Source organism: Macaca fascicularis, chromosome 12, assembly GCF_037993035.2.
Source record: "Macaca fascicularis isolate 582-1 chromosome 12, T2T-MFA8v1.1".
Taxonomy (NCBI): domain Eukaryota; kingdom Metazoa; phylum Chordata; class Mammalia; order Primates; family Cercopithecidae; genus Macaca; species Macaca fascicularis.
The window spans coordinates 57,203,174-57,223,790 of NC_088386.1; the positions used below are offsets into that span (position 1 = coordinate 57,203,174).

At 34.7% G+C, this 20,617-nt stretch overlaps 1 protein-coding gene across 20 annotated transcripts in view; it reads left to right on the plus strand.

Annotated features, from left to right (window-relative positions):
* Positions 1-20,617, plus strand: part of SLC4A10 (solute carrier family 4 member 10) — a 391,994-nt gene that overhangs the window by 141,098 nt on the left and 230,279 nt on the right. For all 20 annotated transcript variants that reach the window (XM_065525564.2, XM_065525565.2, XM_005573309.5 and 17 more), the window contains one exon: positions 15,620-15,701. In XM_065525564.2, coding sequence (XP_065381636.1) covers positions 15,620-15,701 — 82 coding nt within the window. The remainder of the gene's footprint in view (positions 1-15,619; positions 15,702-20,617) is intronic.

The following is a 20,617-nucleotide window of genomic DNA, read 5'->3' on the forward strand; positions in this document are numbered from 1 at the left end:
AAATATCCCTTGGGAGCATTGAGAGTTTTCATTCCTTTTCTTCCCATAATATTGACCCTGTCTTTTAGGCATTTTACATTTGTTTTTCTCATAATTCCAATATCTTCATCCCTTTAGAATACTTGCTCTCATTTAGCTATTTCTGTGCCAAATACTATTTTCTTTACTGTCTGTTGTCTTAACTCGTTCCTTAAATTTGTTTTGTTTTGTTTGAGACAGAGACTTGCCCTGTCACCCAGGCTGGAGTGCAATGGCGCGATCTCGGCTCACTGCAACCTCCAACTCCCAGGTTTAAGCAATTCTCCTGCCTCAGCCTCCCAAGTAGCTGGGATTACAGGCCCGTGTCACCATGCTAATTTTTTGTATCTTTAGTAGAGACACGGTTTCACCATGTTGGCCAGGCTGGTCTCGACCTCCTGACCTTGTGATCTGCCCCCCTCAGCCTCCCAAAGTGCTGGGATTACAGGCGCGAGTCACCACACCCTGCCCCTTTAAAAAGTTTTTTAAATGTCATTTTAAAAGTATGCTGTACCATTTGATTGGATTTTGATGGAGTGCTTTGAATTAAGTACCCATTTGTGTTCACATATTGATGCAGTAGACACTAAAGATAATTTATTTATCTTCTACATGCTTTTGTTAAATTTTCCAGTGTTTAATCTCTACAAATATGGATATTGTAAAATTATTTATATTAATGAGAAATTACATACAAATCTAAGTTGTCAACACTAGAGGAATAATTAAACAAACTATATGATATTAACCTGATGAAATAGTATGCAGCAATTAGAAAGTATGATTTTGAGAAGTATGAATATGACAATGTTTGTTTTCTTATTAGTTAGGATCTACTAAGTTGTATTGCATAACAACTATAAATTATCAGTTGCTTAATGCAATAAACGTTAATTTCTTGCTCACATACATTTTTAGGATGAGTCAGGAGCACGATTATGGACTTCTGTTCCACACAGTCACTCAGAAATCCAGGGTTACATAGATTTTATAGCTACACCATTTGGGCCACGTAATCTCCTTGCCCACTGTACCTGGGAAGAGAGGAACATGGAGAAGTCAAACCTTTTGTCCTGTACTTTGGCCCAGATGTTACATATTACATCACTTTTGCTGATACCTTTTGGGTCATCACTATTTCTCTTCTTACAGTCCAGGAAGAGAAAGAAGACAGCATAGCATGATACCGTGAGTATTAATAATATAAGCCACAATTACAGATTAAAAGAATCAAAATATATAACTGTATGTGCATATATATTCTTATAGACATGAATTAGGGAAAAATATGAAAGATTATAAGATTTCAGAAAGAGATCTGGAATGTTATTTTGTCTATTTAGAATTTTTATTATTGTTAATGTTATTTATGTGGTATGTAAACAAAAAAAATGGCTAAGCTTTTGAGAAAATGAGGCAGTATGTGCACAACAGAAAGAACATGAATTTTAAAGTCAGCTCACTTATCAGCGAAAGCTAAACATTGAGTACACATGGACATAAATATGGGAATAATAGACACTGCGGGCTACTAGAAGTTGGGGAGTTGGGTTTAAAAAAGCTACTTAGTACTGTGCTCCCTACCTGGGTGACAGGACTTCTACATCAAATCTCAGCATCACGCAATATTCCCATGTAACAAAACTGCCCATGTACCCTGTATATCTAAAATAAAAGTTGACCTTAAATAAAGAATTTTGATTCAAATCCTAACATTGTTTCACATTAATTGGGCAAGTTATGCTGTAATACAAGTCATTTAACCTTTTTAAATTGAGCTCCTGATTCCTCATCTTTGAAGTGGGGATCAAAATATTTACATTCTAGGGCTCTTGAGAAGATTAAATAAGATAAAGTATGTTTATTTCACTAACACTAATATAGAACTCCCAGATAGCATTATAACCGTATTAGCAACTTGTAACTCGTTTACTCTTCATAACCATAATATCCAAGTAAGTAACATAATCCCAATTTTGCACATAAGGAAATTGAGGCACAAAGAACTTGCTTAAAATCACATGGCTAAATAAATAAGTGTCAGAACTGGATGTGAACCTAGGCAGTGTGGTTTCAGAACCTTTCTTACTACCACTCTACTGCCTCTTATAAATCTAAGCTTAGTGCCAACTGACAGTATGAATTTAATACTTGGGAACTATTTCTAGCTACAATGCTAACTATAAATTAGTTTTAGCTGTTTCTGTCATATGCTAAGTAGAGGAGATCAGGTTAATGATGTATATTTCCAGTAACTGAAGTTCTTCTAAATAGAAAAAATTCTATCACCTCAATTACATACAAATTTAACACAAAGAATAAATAATTTTTGGTCTTATGAAGAGAATAAATAATGCAGGAAATTTAAGAAGTTATTAATCAAGAATCCTATGTATATTTTTACTCATCCTTTTTTTTTTTTTTTTTTTTTTTTTTTTTTTTTGAGACGGAGTCTCGCTCTGTCGCCCAGGCTGGAGTGCAGTGGCCGGATCTCAGCTCACTGCAAGCTCTGCCTCCCGGGTTCCCGCCATTCTCCTGCCTCAGCCTCCCGAGTAGCTGGGACTACAGGCCCCCGCCACCTCGCCCGGCTAGTTTTTTGTATTTTTTAGTAGAGACGGGGTTTCACCGTGTTAGCCAGGATGGTCTCGATCTCCTGACCTCGTGATCCACCCGTCTCGGCCTCCCAAAGTGCTGGGATTACAGGCTTGAGCCACGGCGCCCGGCCTTACTCATCCTTTTTTATTCCCTCATGTCCCATTTCAAATCTGATTTTATTTTTTCTATGTTGAGTATTTTTATTTCCTCTTCTATATATTTTGAGTTTTGAGATATTTTTAGTATTTGTATCATTAAGAAAGTTGTTTTGCTTAAAATTGCAATGAAATGTAGTGTCATTGTTTTAGTAAATTACATGTATACTAATAATTCTACTGCTTTTTAAGTTATATGATAAAACATATCACTAGTAAATAATCATTGGGTTTAAAGAACAATCCTGATTAGAGCTGTTACTTTGCTTTTAAAATTAATTACTTAAACACTACAGTTTTCATAACTTATACTCATACCTGAAATACAGTATTTTTTCCGCTGCTTGTTTTACTTATCATTGAAGTTTGTCTCCTCATGTTTTATTTATCTCCCTCCTTATATAAAAAAACTTGAAGTTTCTCAATTTACTGAATCAATAAGCCTTTCAAATATTATTTTATTATTTCTACTCTGCTTTGATTTGTTGGTTTTACTTGTACCAGGAAACTTCTTTCCAGCTTCATTTTGAAATTATTGACCGTTCAAATCTTATTTACCTGTAAATCATTAAAATAACAGACATTTTTGGCTTATTTCAGTATAAATAATTCACATCATTGACTTTTGTATATGTGGGCCAACTCAGAACTGTCCTAATTAATGATAAGAAGGCTGAACATTGTATAGTATTCTGATATTGTACATTATTACAAACTTACAAACAGCAACATTTTATTAATGATGGAGAAGGTAGAACTTGTTAATTGCATTTAAAAATATATACATCTATCCTCATCCCCTTCTTGCAATTGACACTTACGTCTCCTACAAGTCCATAATATATAAACTTTGTCCGGGATGGACAAGGATACTGATATTTGAGAGCATTACAAACGATATAATCTTAGATTGAAACAAAGATAGGTACTTGAATACAAACCAAAAAATGACCCTTACTTTCATCTAGAAAACAACTTAATTTAAAATTTCAAGTATTTTACAAATAAAAAGGATCTAGTAATAATAAAATTGATTTTAAACTCATTTTATTTTATTTAGGTCCATCAGTTTATTGGCTCAGCATTTCATCTTCCACTTTAGATATCCCTTCTGGTATCACTTTATTTCTTCTTGAAGCGTATACTTAGAAATTCCTTTAACAAGGGTGTCTTGGTGGGAAATTTTCTCAGTTTCTGTTTATATTAAGTGTCTTTCCTCAACTTTATTGAAGTATAATTGACAAATAAAAACTGTATATATTCAAAGTGTACAGTGATGATTTGATATACATTTTATAATGATTACCGCGATCAAGTTAATCAACACATCCATCAGCATATATAGTTACATGTGTGTGTTGTGTGTGGTGCGAACACTTAAGATCTACTGTCTTAGCAAATTTCAAGTAAACAATACGATATTATTAACTATAGTCACCATGCTGTACATTAGGTCCCCAAAACTTATTCATCTTATAACTGAAAGTTAGTACCTTTTGACCAATATCTCCCCATTTCTCCATACTCCTCAGTCCCTGGCAACCAACCTTCTACCTTCTACTTATATGATTTTGACTATTATTTAAGATTCTACATGTAGGTATGATCATATAGTATTTGCTTTTCTGTGTCTGGCTTATTTTGCTTAGCATAATGTGTATCTGTTGATCATTTTTATGTCTTCTTTGGAAAAATGTTTACTCAGGTCCTATGCTCATTTTAAAATTAAGTTTTTAAAAAGTTTTTTTTGCTATTGGGTTGTATTAGTTGCTTATATTTTTTAGATACTAACCCCTTACCCCTTATCAGATACATGGTTTGCAAATATTTTTTCCCATCCTATAGGTTGCCTTTTCATTTTGCTGATTGTTTCCTTTGCTGTGCAGATTAAATGCCTTTCTTAAATGATAGCTTAGCTAGGCATATACTTCTAGAGTAACAAAAATTTTTCCTAGAGTAACAAAAAAAATACAGATATTATTTTATTGTCTTGTTTTTTCTGTTTTGATATTTTGTTGTTTCTTTGTAGGTGGCTTTTTTCCTGGATGCTTTAAAAATGTCTCATTCTGCTGTTTCATGTGGGCATGCATTTTCTTTCAGTTTTCTTCTTGTGATTCCTGAATCTGAGGATTCACGTCCTCTATCAATTCGGGAAAGTTCTTACCTATTATTTTAAAATAGTACTCCTTCACTCTCCATTCTTACCTTATACAATTTCAATTAGGTATGTGTTGGACTTTCTCATATTAACCTCCATCTCTTTAGTTGTTTCTCTTGAATTTTTTATATTTTTGTAATTCTATGCTGTGTTCTGTGTAATTTCTTTAGATCTTTTTCCTGGTTCCCTTATTCTTATATCATCTTTTCAGTTAACTGTTTTGCCCATCCATGGAATTTGCAATTTTAAGAATTATATACAAATACATATGTACATATAATTTCTCAAAGTTCTATTTTTTTACATCAGTATTTTCAATCCTGTCCCAGGGTTTGAGAGAAGTTTTTCTATCCAGGCATTGAGATTTTAAGGAGAACCAAATCACTAGCTTGGAAGTTTCGCAGCAAATCAGACTTGCTCTGGGTTCTGCTCATGTCTTTCCCCCTTCTTCAAATAACTCAGCTCTTGTTTTGATACTTATCACTAAACTATCACTTTTTCCCTTTGTCAGCCCAGCAAAGATTCATTTATCTTTTAAAAAACAGCTCAAATGTCTTTTTCAATGGAGCCTTTACTGACATTATCCAAAAAAACTAACAATCTTTATGATTGAGTGTTGCTTGTTGTATTTCCTTCATAATACCATTGTATTATTGCACTTACATCAAGTCTGTAATCTCTCTGAGGATGGAACCATGTCCTATTGGCTTTTGTGGCCCCAATAGTACATAAGAATATATCAATGGATAAGTGGATAAAAAAATGTGGTATATATATAAAATATACATATGTATATATCTATACACACACACCACACACACACCACATGTACACACACAGAGTCACATTCCTGAGCCATATAAAAGAAGGAAATCCTGCAATATACAAATAATATAAAAAACAATAATAACATTTATTGAAAACCTACTACATGCCAGGCAAATTCATACATTTTACATGTGTTAATAAGTCCCTCAAGACAGAGAGATTACATAAAATACACAAAGTTGCATAGCTAGAAATTTATTAAAACAAGACTTACATCTAGATGTTATGTGGCTGCACATACAAACTCTTAGTCTCTATACAGCACTGGCTTTCTGATGCCCTCCAGAATGGGAGAATAGCAGCAGAGAGATAGGATATGCTAGAAAGAATGAGGACTTGGGCATCAGTCTCAAGGAATATATGGCAGATGCTTAGGGAAGGACACAGCAGGACAAATAAATGAAAGCCTGCAAGACAGATGGAGCCTTGTGGTAAGGCATTTATGAGCAAGTTAACATGAAGAGAGTAAACACGGCATGGACAGGAATATCCTGTCCATGTTCCAATAAGAAAATCTAGCAGCAATTAATATCAGGTTCTGGGTACAAAATTGGATTCATAGGCAGAATGAAGGTTCCAGAAGGACCCTCAAGAACAAGTCAGGAATCAAATCTAGAATTTAAAACGAGCAAACCAGGTAGGCAAAAATGCAGGTTTCGCTACCCTTTAAAATACTTTTGACTAATTAAAACTTTTCTTAACTTCTCAGATACCTTTTATCCTTTAATTAGTAGATGTTAGGCCCACTAGGAGAGACAGTATTCCTTAGGTCACAGCAACAGTCAGAAGTATAACACTATATGTTGTGATGAACTTAATCCTGAACCGGAAGGAGCTCCAGCAGTGGAGGACTTTCACCTCTGAAACTTTGAACCCTGAACCTGACCCTGGGTTATTTCGTTTCAACAGACCAGAGCCTCCCTGACCTAACTGTGTGGTCCCTCAACTGGTCTTTCCATTTTGGATTGGTGGAGTTTTCCAAGTAAATGAAACACTATTCTTACATTAGAGGATTTCACCCTCTAATTCTTATTCTCAGTTCTATTTTTTTTTTGTAGGTATAAAGATGAAACAACACATTCGCTTTGCATAAATAAATGAAACCTAATTTGGTTGGTTGGTATTCCAACACCCCAATTTAGAAAGGAACTTAAATGCTTCTTTAATAAAAACACATAAGACAGAGTGATTTATTGGACCACCTTAGAAGAAATATATTTTATATGATTTACTTAATACAGTAGATGAAACAGATTTAACTTGTATTATCATGAGATGGTATAGTCTATGTCATAGAATAAATATGAGTTTAAAAACCTAATTTCAAATAATATTCCAATAAATTTTATGGCACTATAATATATGAGGTGAAATTAAAAGTTAGGCTTGACTTATGCTTAGATTTCAGTTCAGTTAGTATTTAAATTCTTTTAACACAGCAATCTCTGAGCTGATGTTTGTATATATATTGCCCTATTTAAAGCAGTATGATACAATTAGACCTCAAGCAGTTGAGTCTTTTATATTTGTATTGCACTTTAACTTATATGGTAATGAGCAAAATGGAATGACTTTAGAGTAAATAATGGATGCATATGTTGAATTTTAGCATTGAATCTAAATGTTAATTTTCAATTTTCTTATTTTCAGAATTTAACATAAAAGTAATAAGATGAAAAGAAAACTAAGAAGTTAAATTCTTGTATCTGTTATTTAATGAAACAGTAGCAAAACATTATTAAATCTGAATGTGAAAGTAATATGGTACGTGAGATGTTACAAGTTTGGAAAATTCATGTTTTAACATAGTGAAATGAGTAAAATCAACCTTTGTTTTCTATGAAGTATTTTAACATTAATGAGAATTGCGAAGTCTGAAACCTTTGAAAATAAAAAACACTTAAAAAACTAGCTCTTAGGTCATGTTTATAAAATATATGTGTCCATATATTTTTACTGCTCCTTAAATTAATATTAGAAAATGTTTTATTTATATTAATGAAGATACTCACCCATAGATTGAGAGAGACCATGCATTCCTTGAGTTATGAGAAAACTTCTTTGAAAGTGTTCCGTACTTGTATTTTATTAGTTATTCTTTTTCACTTCCTTTCACACATCCAGAAGTTTATTCTTATACTCTCTTTTTTATTTCCCTGCCATTTTCTACTCTACCCTTCATTCAGCAGTATTTTTTTGAAAGATTTTTCTTACTCAAAGTCATGTACATAGATTGCCATCTTAATTACATGTCCATTTCCACACAATTTGAATCCATGGAGTTTCAGTCATTAAAATAAACATGACACATATGTATAGGTCAGAGTCATAGCAAGAAACAGATGGTCACTCCAAAGGGGTGATAAAGCAAGTTTAATGAAAGGACTATTTGTAATGGTGTGGGCAAATAAGAAATAAAAAATACATATAAAGGTTTAGGCAGGATAAAGGGAAATCAGCTAGGGTTCATGAAATCTTGGAGACCTGCAACAACAGGAATCTAGTACTACCCCTAGGCCTAAAGGAATGAGGTGTGGGAGCAGTTAATAAAAATTGGCAAGAGCTATAGGTGTAAAGGAGTCATAGGGCAAGAGCTTTGGTCTATGATAGAGGAATGCAGCAATTTCCATACTATGGCCTAACAGGGGCTATGCCTCTCTTCTCCCATGGTCCAACCCTCTGACATGGTCTCCCCTTGGCTGAACTTAACCAGAAGGTGGAAGGCAAGGAATCTGGTGATGTAGTTTATAAAGAGAGAGCGTGGGGAAAAGAGTGCTAAGCAGATTTATAAGGGTTAATGGAGAATATATAGTACATCATACTGTCCTAATAGCGAATTAAAAGGCAGAAATGGTGGTTGCTTTTTAAAAATTGATATGATAAATAAAGCGGGGAGATACAACCTTACGAAGGGGAATTTGGACCATCTGGCAGAATGGCAGATTCATCTAATCTTTTGACATGGCAATCCACTTCTAGGAATCTATCTCAAAAAATAAACTGGCAAAAATATAAAGTGATATATGTACAAGGTTATCTATTGCCAATAATTGTAATAGCAAAAGACTGGTGGCTATTCAAATGCTTGTCAATAGGAGACTGGTTGACTGAATTATGGTGCATCCATACCATGGAGTATTATACAGCTATAAAATGAATAAGAAGGATCTCTACATACTGTAAAATAATTTTCAGGATATATTGTTAAGTAAGAAAAGCAAGGCACAAGAAAGTGTTTCTAGCATGCCATCTTTTTTTAAAGGAAGGATAATATATTAACTTATAAATATAATTGCTGAGATTATCAAGTGGTAATAGTGGAAGGCTAAATAAAAAATCAATGAAAATGGAGATTTATAGGCAGAGGAAAGGAACAGAGTAGAAGGACAGAGTTAGAAGTAGTTGAAGAAAGAATTCAGAATTGAAAATAAACTGCTTTGTCCTCTATTCATTCTAGAATGCAAAGAGAATTACTAAAAGGCTCACATAATGGATATAAAATATTTGAATTTTATAGCTCATGGCATTATTGTTAGTTTTATTTTGTAAAACTGGAAAAAACATATTTTTTTCAGACCATAGACAAGAGTTATAGTAAATCAGAATAATGTATTTTTAACATATTCATAAAGAGATTAATGATATTCACAAACAATTCCAGAAGAAATAGTTGATATTTTTATGTGAACATTGTAACAGTGAAATGCAGTGGCCCATATTAGCTGCTCTTCCATTAGGGAATGCACTGGTTCAGATGTGAAAGTTGAGCTAGCAATCTTTTTTTGCTATTGCTCTCTAATATTTGCTTGGTAAAATGTAACAACAAAAAATTCTTCTCTTCCTAAATTAACACAACTGACTCTTCTAAAATGGGAAAATATTAACTTGAAAAGTAATGTATTAGAGTTTGTTCATTTGATTAGAAGCCTGTGTAAATGGACTTAAGGTGTGATTTCTGTCGGATTAGTTACTGTTACTGTGTTCCAGGGCAATAGTCTTTACCAGAGCTTTTTAACTTGCAGGTAAAAATCTATTAATAAGTCTTGAAAAAAATTTAATGGATAGTGATGAGTATTTTTAAATGAAGTAGAATACCACAGAGTAGAAAATATCAGGGTGCATTGTTAATGGTAAGTATTGGTTTGTGAAATTTTTGTTTTGTTTACACATATATAAATATGTGACTATGTTGAGATATAAAATGTATTTCTCACTATGGGTCATGTCCAAAAAACTTTTAAAACACTGTCCTATACTACTTACTGGAATTGATTATCTTATAAATGTTTACCCAGTGGGGCTGGGCGTGGTGGCTCACATCTGTAATCTTAGCATTTGGAGGCTGAGGTAGGCGGATCACCTGAGGTCAGGAGTTCAAGACCAGGCTGGCCAATGTGGCGAAACCCCATTTCTACTAAAAATGGAAAAATTAGCTAGGCGTGGTGGCACGTGCCTCTAAGCCCAATTACTTGGGAGGCTGAGGCAGGAGAATTGGTTGAACCCAGGAGCCCAGGAGGCAGAGGTTGCAGTGAGCTGAGATCATGCCACTGCACTCCAGCCTGAGTGACAGAGCAAGACTCAAAAAAAAAAAAAAAAAAAAAAAGTTTACCTGATGGTATAGCAAGGGTAGATTATACTAAGGGACAATGCAAAATGCAATATGTTTACATGTTTTCTTCCTTACACAGTGCAAAAGTTTACTCCTAAATGAGCAAATACATGTGGAAATTAGGATGCATTAATGTGTTTGATGTTCAATAAATCTAGAGAGTAACTCAGTACAAAATGAAATAAAAATTTATCTTACTATGTGTTTGGGGTAACCAAAAGGCTGGCACCCAGTGCTGTATGTCCCTCTGCATTCCCTTCATCATGTCCCATGTTTACTTGCTCTTGATAACAAAGAGGAAGGGAAGTGCTCTATTAAAAAGTTTTGAACAATATTGAAATGATCTTTCAAACTGTAACAAAAGTAGAGGACTTTTAGTACATGTATTAGTGTTAATTTGTATCTTGGGATTTTTTTTTTTTTTTTGCCTAAAAGAGTATACATTTTATTTTTCTGTGAAGCATCCAACGAGTATTTAAAGGGGGTACTGTATATGAAGCTTCAAAATGAGACACGTACATTGAATTACATTCATATTCTAGCTTCTCGTATTTTTCTTTCAAATAAATGTTACAATTTAGTCATTTTTCCTTGCAACTTGTACAGGAATTAAATAATCAACTATTTCGTATTTAGATTCTACTTCTACTTCTGCTGTAAAATTTCACTCTCAGTATCTTTCCAACTATTTAATGGAATTGTCTTTTGGTTGAGGATAGCATAGGTGCCTTATATAAATAAAGAGAAAAATCATTCATAAAAGTTAAAAATTGATTCAGGTTCTTGAAATAAAAATTAAATGTTTCACTGCTTAGGGGAAAACATCTTCTGGCCTTTTACACAAAGGTTTACATTTTGCAGTTGTTTTTAAGAGACTGCCATCGTAAGATACAGTGAAATAGTGCTTGTTTTGACCTTTGAACATGGATACATGACTTAGCTTTTGGCATTCTGCCTAACAACACCTCAGAGGGCAGAGATTCATTCTAATGTGACATATATTTGACTATGTCTTGCAAAAAAAATAATAAATTTGCTTTGTAAATATATCAGTAACAGAATCTTAATAGGCTTCAACTTGTATTTGTCTGGTTCGGGAAAATTATATAAACCCCATTTTTAGTTTTTTTCTATTGCTTTTATTGCTCAAACCAAGTCTTTTTAAAAAACTGCCCAAGAGCAAAGCAATGGCTATGAATCCTGTTTTATTTTCATTAAAAAATTTTTTTCCATTCATACATTTCTTTAACTCTTATTGCAAGAACTTAGCCCTGATCTGTCTCAGCATATGTTGTCAGAAAGATACAAGACCACAGGCTAAAAAACATATCTTTCCATTATGTATTTTGCTATGTGTGATGCACAGGAGAGCTGACCTCCCTGGTTGAAATGTATCTATAATCCTTTACCTGAAAGTACTGATTTGTAAAACATGGAGGCAAAAATCTTTATCAAGATTATGTTGAAGAATTAAGAAGCATATCTATATATATTTTTTATGTGTGTGTGTGTGTGTGTGTGTGTGTGTGTGTGTGTGTGTGTGTATTCAGGCTTTTTCACAGACATGAGCATTTTTAAACTTTATTTGGTATAAAACATAATGCGTGTTAGTTGTACTTATCCCTACTTCAGACACCTGACTATAACGTCTTGTGTTTTAACACTGCTATTTATGCCATCCTCATAAGTAGTAGGAAAACACTTAACCATATACCTCACACCTCATTTACCAGTTCAGTATCTAACTCCCTGAACTCTTTTCTAAGACAGTAGTAAACCAATCAGAAAAGCTAAGTGGAAACAGATTGTTAATGTGTAAGAATGGTGGAACTTGCTATACTCTGCTCTTACGGGGGTTTTAATTGTTTTTAATGTGTTATCCAAAGGAAGCAGAAAATATTGTGGTATTTTTCTCTTAGAATCCTTTGCCTTGGTCATCTGAAATTAAAACTGATGGGAATAGTTATCTGTTCTGAGTACCCATAAAAAGGCCCTGATAACATCAGCTAAAATATCATTCTCAAAAAGGATTTGGAATTTGTATTCTCAATGTCTCAGTTTCTTCATTTACTTGCTCTGTTACTGTTGGAAGATGATATCACCTCTCAGTTTGCCCCCAAAACAAGGCCACCTAGTAGAAGGTTCCTCACCTACCATTTTCTTTGTTCAGAATATCTCTGAATACATAACAACCCTTCCAATATTCTTTCCCCCAAACCTCAGAAAAAAAGAGTCCCTATCTTTAATGCTAATAGCTTACTCCTTAGATCAGAGTCATATTCTTTCTTAGCACCTGGGCTAGGGGTAATTTTTATTTACTTCTTTCCTAGCATCTTAGTTCTCTTCTATATTGACACCTTTCCTTTAGCCTTCAGATATGCAAAGGTCTAACTGACTTGAAAACAAAACAAATACTCTGATTTTGAAGACTTCTCAATTATAATCTATTTTTCTTTCAATTATTCATTCTTGAACTGAGGAAACAACCACAAGATGTGTTCAGAAACCCACTGGATCCACAGTGAGACAGATTTCAGCCAGAACTTCACTGACTACCTGACATCCATAAGTCCCTACTCTGGCTGGTGAGCCCAAGTGACATTTTCAGTCTGTTTGGAATAGTGTCAGTTCAGAGACAGCGTCCAGTTATTTCCCTCAAAGTCCGATTATTTCCTTTTCCCCAATGCACAGTCATCCTGGTAAAAGATGGTAGGTCTCTTTGGGGAAGGCTGTGAGAAAGACTACAAATTTTTGGCAGTGTAGCAAGATCCTTTCTCTAGTGGATCTGGCCTCTCCTTCATTCAAGAGGTTCTGGGTCTGTAAATTGGCTCAAGTATGGACATTGATTGAGAGACCATGACTCTTCTTATGATTCAAGTTAGACTTGTTTACTGACCTAGAACCTGACCTTTTGTGCTTCCACAGATCATGTAAGAATTTAGTAGACTGCACGTCTATTTCACTTCTAGTGACACCTTGATCAACTAACAAATACCATAGGTCTCTGAATCAGACTATTCTGATTACTGTTTTTACTACTGTTTATATGTTAACCACACCCATCTTTAGTGACTATGTGCTGTCTTTTGGCTCCTGTCCTGCCTCGGATCTAATTATCCAATTCCATTTTAGGATTCCAGTTTGATGACAGCAGTTTCCTTATAATTCCTGACCCACAGAGGAAAAAGACCATAGAGCTCTTCAAGGATGCTAGGGTTCCCATCACAAATTCGTTTCCCATAGTCCTGGTGAAAGATGTGTCTTCTGGACCCTCCTGGTATGGGCAAGCAGGCCTTAAATTATAAATCTACTCTAACATTTCAGTCTTCCTAAGCCTTTATATACTTTCCTCTACAGTGTAACAAAGCAGTTCTGGAATTTCAACTTCATTTAGCATAGCCCATTTTTTGGTTCATGTTTTAGCCAACTAACCAAACTGTTGGAGTCCTTTCTAACCCCTTGAGTGATGACATTAAATATAGGATCTCTGTTTAGTGGGTCCATATCAATAAAGTCAGCCTGAGCCAATGTTATATTCCTTCCATTATTACCTCAACACCCTTAATATCCATTCCCACATATGTTTCCTGTATTTCTGTCTGTATAGATTGGAAACATCTTGCAGTTATTTGGAATGTAGCTCAACTCCTTGTGGGTCACATTTTGTACCTCACCTTTCAAGGCCCACTGGAACTTAAGTCTAGTCAAAGGTCTAAAAGCAAAGACATGCAGTGGGGGGTAAGCTAATGAGAATCAGCAGTGCTTTGCAAGGCAAGAACTATATCCTCTTGCCCCATTTATTCATGATAGATCACCTCGTTAGTTTTGCTTGATTAGATTTTGACTTTTGCATTTTCCTTATATGTTCCCCTCACAAAGTTACCAATGATCATGTAGTCCAAGTTCAACAACTTTGGAAAATAATTTTGCATCATTTTAAAAAATGTCTATATGTTGTTTGACATTATTGATTCTTCTTTCATTTCTCTTCTCCTTACTCTAATTTTTCATGTGCCTTATTTATAAGAATTCTCCAACATTGAGACATTGAAAATTTTTTTCCTCCCCCTCTCTGTTCTGTCCATACTCTTAAATTAACAGTAATTTATTTCTTTTCTGGATTCCCATGACTCTTGTATTCACTGCTACATATTATGGCACTCTGTCAAATATTTCTTCCTTAATGGAAGAAAGGCAGGTCCCCAATGTCTGATGCTCTAATGTATTGATGGATAGAAGAAAAAAAAGTTTTTACATTTTAAATTTTTTTTTTTATTTTCTTTTCAGCATACTCTGGCTTTCAAAGAAGAAACAAAAACCTTTTTTCTACTAGTCATATACCAGAATAGACAGGAATAGATCTTGGAAGCTTCACTCACCTTTAGTCTATCTTTTTATTTCTCCTTTTGTGCTCAGTGTTCACTGTTAAGGTAATTTTTATAGAGGTGTGCACAACCAGATAAAAGTTGGAAATATAATAGTTTACATTTTATTTCTTTCAGAATTTTGTATTTTGTCTATTCCTGCATTGTCAAAATGGATTGATTATACTCAGCCCCCCTTCCATTATTTTTTGAGTACCAAATTAGTGACTATAGTATTTTGAGCATATGTTTAGTACTCAGAAGACATAGCCTCTATCCACTCATTCTAAATTGGCAAAAATATAGAGAGACACTAGAAGGTTTAGTGCACATGATCATAATTTACTATTTAGTTAGAATAAAATACATTATACTGAAGCAAAGTAATTAGAATTGCCTTTTACCTAATAATTACTACTAATTGCTTTCAAGAGATTAGATCCCCCAACCCCATTTTTAATGACAGTGGAATTATTTTACCTGCCATAGCATTAATGGTGTTAATACTATTGATTTTCATATTTTCCTTGCGTAGTTCAAAATGTCATCTTGTTAACAAGAATTCTTTATCAAGGATAAAAATGCATGTTACTAAATAGGATAACTATTTTTTTTTTTGTTTTGTTTTTCATCTCACTAACAAATGGTGCCAACTGGAATGTTTGACTGCCTCCAATGTTATAAAAAACCAGATATTTCTTCAAATATGTGGTCAAATTTATTTTAGTCTTCTTTTTGAGCCAACACTTAATAATCAGATAGACTACTCATGAACAACTAGATTTAAGTGACTGAATTAAACTTTGAAATATCAGATTTTATCAAGGTTTGTTTTTTGAAATTAAGATAATATGTGTGTTATCATTTAATCTTCCTTATCCTCATTTAACAGAGAAATGATGAAGAGGCAGTTGTGGATAGAGGTGGAACTCGTTCTATTCTCAAAACACACTTTGAGAAAGAAGATTTAGAAGGTAAGACCTTTTTTCTTGGGATAGCTATTGGTATGCTTTCCAAAAGTATTTCAAAGATAAATGTAGTTTGTCACATTGTGAAGAATTGCAAAAGTTGATATCAGAGTAATGGTAGCTTATTGGGGAGGAGTACATCTGATTGTTTTGGTACAGTCTGGAATGTCAGTAGGCAGACCTGAAAACAATGAGAAGCATCAGTTCATCAAACAGACATTTATTGAACCCCTACTATATTCTAAGCACTGTACTCTGTGTCAATCTTTCAATAATCCCTGCTTCGTGTAATTACAATCAATTGAGACATGATGACAGATCAGCATATCAAGTGCTGTATGAGAGGTGAATGTGGGACAGGAGGGGCATCTAACTCAGCCTGTGTTGTCAGAGTAGGCTGTCACTGGAAGAGAGGTAAGAACAATTGGAATTCTCATTTTACTCATATATATGTGTGTGTGTGTGTGTATGTGTGTATATATATGTATACACCCACACACACATGTATAGGAAAGATATAGGCACCATTTTTGTGTGTTCTCTTTAATAGGAAGAAGGATGACTAATTCAACAGGGAGGTAGTATGGCCCAGTGGTTAACTGTAAAAGTTCTGAAACCAGACTGCAGTGGATTCAAATACCAGTGCTGCCCCTTATTTATCATAGGAACTTCAGCCGGTTAGTTACCTTTTCTGCACCTCAGTGTCCTTAACTGTTAAAGCAAGGATAATAATGGAATACATTTCCTAGTTTTTCTATGATAATTAATGGAAAATTACTTAGAATAGTACCTGGCAAAAGAGTTGTATAAATATTGTCAATTATTGTTATACCAACATTTAATGTACATACAGGATTAGCTAATTGTCACTAATGAGAAATTGTTACTAATGAGATACAAGGTATAGTATTTGTCATCTTTTGATTGAAAAGTAAAAGCAAGGTGATCTTAAGTACAAGTCATCAGAGAGAGCTCCCAATAAACCACTGAGTTGAGAGGTAAGAGTTTTTTCATTTTAAGCCTTGTAATGTAACCATTTATAGTACAATTAAATTAATTCTTCTTGGATCTTATCTTTAGTCACAACACTGACATAACAGGAGACTTACTATAACCTTTAGAAACAACTCTCAACAACTATATCGACTCTTTGCCTGACATTTTTCTTGTTGCACAAAAATACTCAGATCTAAGAAGGTTATGCTTACTGGGTAGGCCTATTGATTTGCTATGTTATCCACATTCATTACATAAATTTAAGGGAGCAAAACCTTGAAAAATCTAGACTGGTAATGGATAATATTTTAAAAATTATCTTTGGGTTTGAAATGCCATTACATTTTTTTAAACAACATATTTACCTTCCTATTTATGTCATGCTATGACAAGCTATCCCTATCTTTTTTATTTATTTATTTATTTAATACTTTAAGTTCTAGGGTGCATATGGATAACGTGCAGGTTTGTTACATATGTATACTTGTGCCATGTTGGCGTGCTGCACCCATCAACTCGTCATTTACATCAGGTATAACTCCCAGTGCAATCCCTCCCCCCTCCCCCTCCCTGTGATAGGCCCCGGTGTATGATGTTCCCCTTCCCGAGTCCAAGTGATCTCATTGTTCAGTTCCCACCTATGAGTGAGAACATGCGGTGTTTGGTTTTCTGTTCTTGCGATAGTTTGCTAAGAATGATGGTTTCCAGCTGCATCCATGTCCCTACAAAGGACACAAACTCATCCTTTTTTATGGCTGCATAGTATTCCATGGTGTATATGTGCCACATTTTCTTAATCCAGTCTGTCACTGATGGACATTTGGGTTGATTCCAAGTCTTTGCTATTGTGAATAGTGCTGCAGTAAACATACGTGTGCATGTGTCTTTATAGCAGCATGATTTATAATCCTTTGGGTATATACCCAGTAATGGGATGACTAGGTCATATGGTACTTCTTGTTCTAGATCCTTGAGGAATCGCCATACTGTTTTCCATAATGGTTGAACTAGTTTAAAATCCCACCAACAGTGTAAAAGTGTTCCTATTTCTCCACATCCTCTCCAGCACCTGTTGTTTCCTGACTTTTTAATGATTGTCATTCTAACTGGTGTGAGATGGTATCTCATTGTGGTTTTGATTTGCATTTATCTGATGGCCAGTGATGATGAGCATTTTTTCATGTGTCTGTTAGCTGTATGAATGTCTTCTTTTGAGAAATGTCTGTTCATATCCTTTGCCCACTTTTCGATGGGGTTGTTTGTTTTTTTCTTGTAAATTTGTTTGAGTTCTTTGTAGGTTCTGGATATTAGCCCTTTGTCAGATGAGTAGATTGCAAAAATGTTCTCCCATTCTGTAGGTTGCCTGTTCACTCTGATCGTAGTTTCTTTTGCTGTGCAGAAGCTCTTTAGTTTAATGAGATCCCATTTGTCAATTTTGGCTTTTGTTGCTGTTGCTTTTGGTGTTTTAGACATGAAGTCCTTGCCCATGCCTATGTCCTGAATGGTATTACCTAGGTTTTCTTCTAGGGTTTTTATGGTATTATGTCTAACAATTAAGTCTCTAATCCATCTTGAATTAATTTTCGTATAAGAAGTAAGGAAAGGATCCAGTTTCAGCTTTCTACTCATGGCTAGCCAATTTTCCCAGCATCATTTATTAAATAGGGAATCCTTTCCCCATTTCTTGTTTCTCTCAGGTTTGTCAAAGATCAGTTGGCTGTAGATGTGTGGTATTATTTCTGAGGACTCTGTTCTGTTCCATTGGTCTGTATCTCTGTTTTGGTACCAGTACCATGCTGTTTTGGTTACTGTAGCCTTGTAGTATAGTTTGAAGTCAGGTAGCGTGATGCCTCCAGCTTTGTTCTTTTGACTTAGGATTGTCTTGGCAATGGGGGCTCTTTTTTGCTTCCATATGAACTTTAAAGCAGTTTTTTCCAATTCTGTGAAGAAAGTCATTGGTAGCTTGATGGGGATGGCATTGAATCTCTAAATAACCTTGGGCAGTATGGCCATTTTCATGATATTGATTCTTCCTATCCATGAGCATGGTATGTTCTTCCATTTGTTTGTGTCCTCTTTTATTTCACTGAGCAGTGGTTTGTAGTTCTCCTTGAAAAGGTCCTTTACATCCCTTGTAAGTTGGATTCCTAGGTATTTTATTCTCTTTGAAGCAATTGTGAATGGAAGTTCATTCATGATTTGGCTCTCTGTTTGTCTGTTACTGGTGTATAAGAATGCTTGTGATTTTTGCACATTAATTTTGTATCCTGAGACTTTGCTGAAGTTGCTTATCACCTTAAGGAGATTTTGGGCTGAGACAATGGGATTTTCTAAATATACAATCATGTCATCTGTAAACAGGGACAATTTGACTTCCTCATTTCCTAACTGAATACCCTTGATTTCTTTCTCTTGCCTGATTGCCCTAGCCAGAACTTCCAACACTATGTTGAATAGGAGTGGTGAGAGAGGGCATCCTGTCTTGTGCCAGTTTTCAAAGGGAATTTTTCCAGTTTTTGCCCATTCAGTTATGATATTGGTTATAGGTTTGTCATAAATAGCTCTTATTATTTTGAGATACAATCCATCAGTAGCAAATTTATTGAGCGTTTTTAGCATGAAGGGCTATTGAATTTTGTCAAAAGCCTTTTCTGCATCTATTGAGATAATCATGTGGTTTTTGTCTTTGGTTCTGTTTATATGCTGGATTACGTTTATTGATTTGCATATGTTGAACCAGCCTTGCATCCCAGGGATGAAGCCCACTTGATCATGGTGGATAAGCTTTTTGATGTGCTGCTGGATCCGGTTTGCCAGTATTTTATTGAGGATTTTTGCATCAATATTCATCAGGGGTATTGATCTAAAATTCTCTTTTTTTGTTGTGTCCCTGCCAGGCTTTGGTATCAGGATGATGTTGGCCTCATAAAATGAGTTAGGGAGGATTCCCTCTTTTTGTATTGATTGTAATAGTTTCAGAAGGAAAGGTACCAGCTCCTCCTTGTACCTCTGGTGGAATTGAGCTGTGAATCCATCTGGTCCTGGACTTTTTTTGGTTGGTAGGCTATTAATTATTGCCTCAATTTCAGAGCCTGCTATTGGTCTATTCAGGAATTCAGCTTCTTCCTGGTTTAGTCTTGGGAGAGTGTAAGTGTCCAGGAAATTGTCCATTTCTTCTAGATTTTCTAGTTTATTTGTGTAGAGGTGTTCATAGTATTTTCTAATGTTAGTTTGTATTTCTGTGGGGCCAGTGGTGATATCCCCTTTATCATTTCTTATTGGGTCTATTTGATTCTTCTCTCTTTTCTTCTTTATTAGTCTTTCTAGCAGTCTATCAATTTTGTTGATCTTTTCAAAAAACCAACTCCTGGATTCATTGATTTTTTGGAGGGTTTTTTGTGTCTCTGTCTCCTTCAGTTCTTCTCTGATCTTAGTTATTTCTTGCCTTCTGCTAGCTTTTGAATGTGTTTGGTCTTGCTTCTCTAGTTCTTTTAATTGTGATGTTAGAGTGTCAATTTTAGATCTTTCCAGCTTTCTCTTGTGGGCATTTAGTGCTATAAATTTCCCTCTACACATTGCTTTAAATGTGTTCCAGAGATTCTGGTATGTTGTATCTTTGTTCTCATTGGTTTCAAATAACATCTTTATTTCTGCCTTCATTTCGTTATGTACCCAGTAGTCATTCAGGAGCCGGTTGTTCAGTTTCCATGTAGTTGAGCGGTTTTGATTGAGTTTCTTAGTCCTGAGTTCTAGTTTGATTGCACTATGGTCTGAGAGACAGTTTGTTATAATTTCTGTTCTTGTACATTTGCTGAGGAGTGCTTTACTTCCAATTATGTGGTCAATTTTGGAATAAGTGTGATGTGGTGCTGAGAAGAATGTATATTCTGTGGATTTGGGGTGGAGAGTTCTATAGATGTCTATTA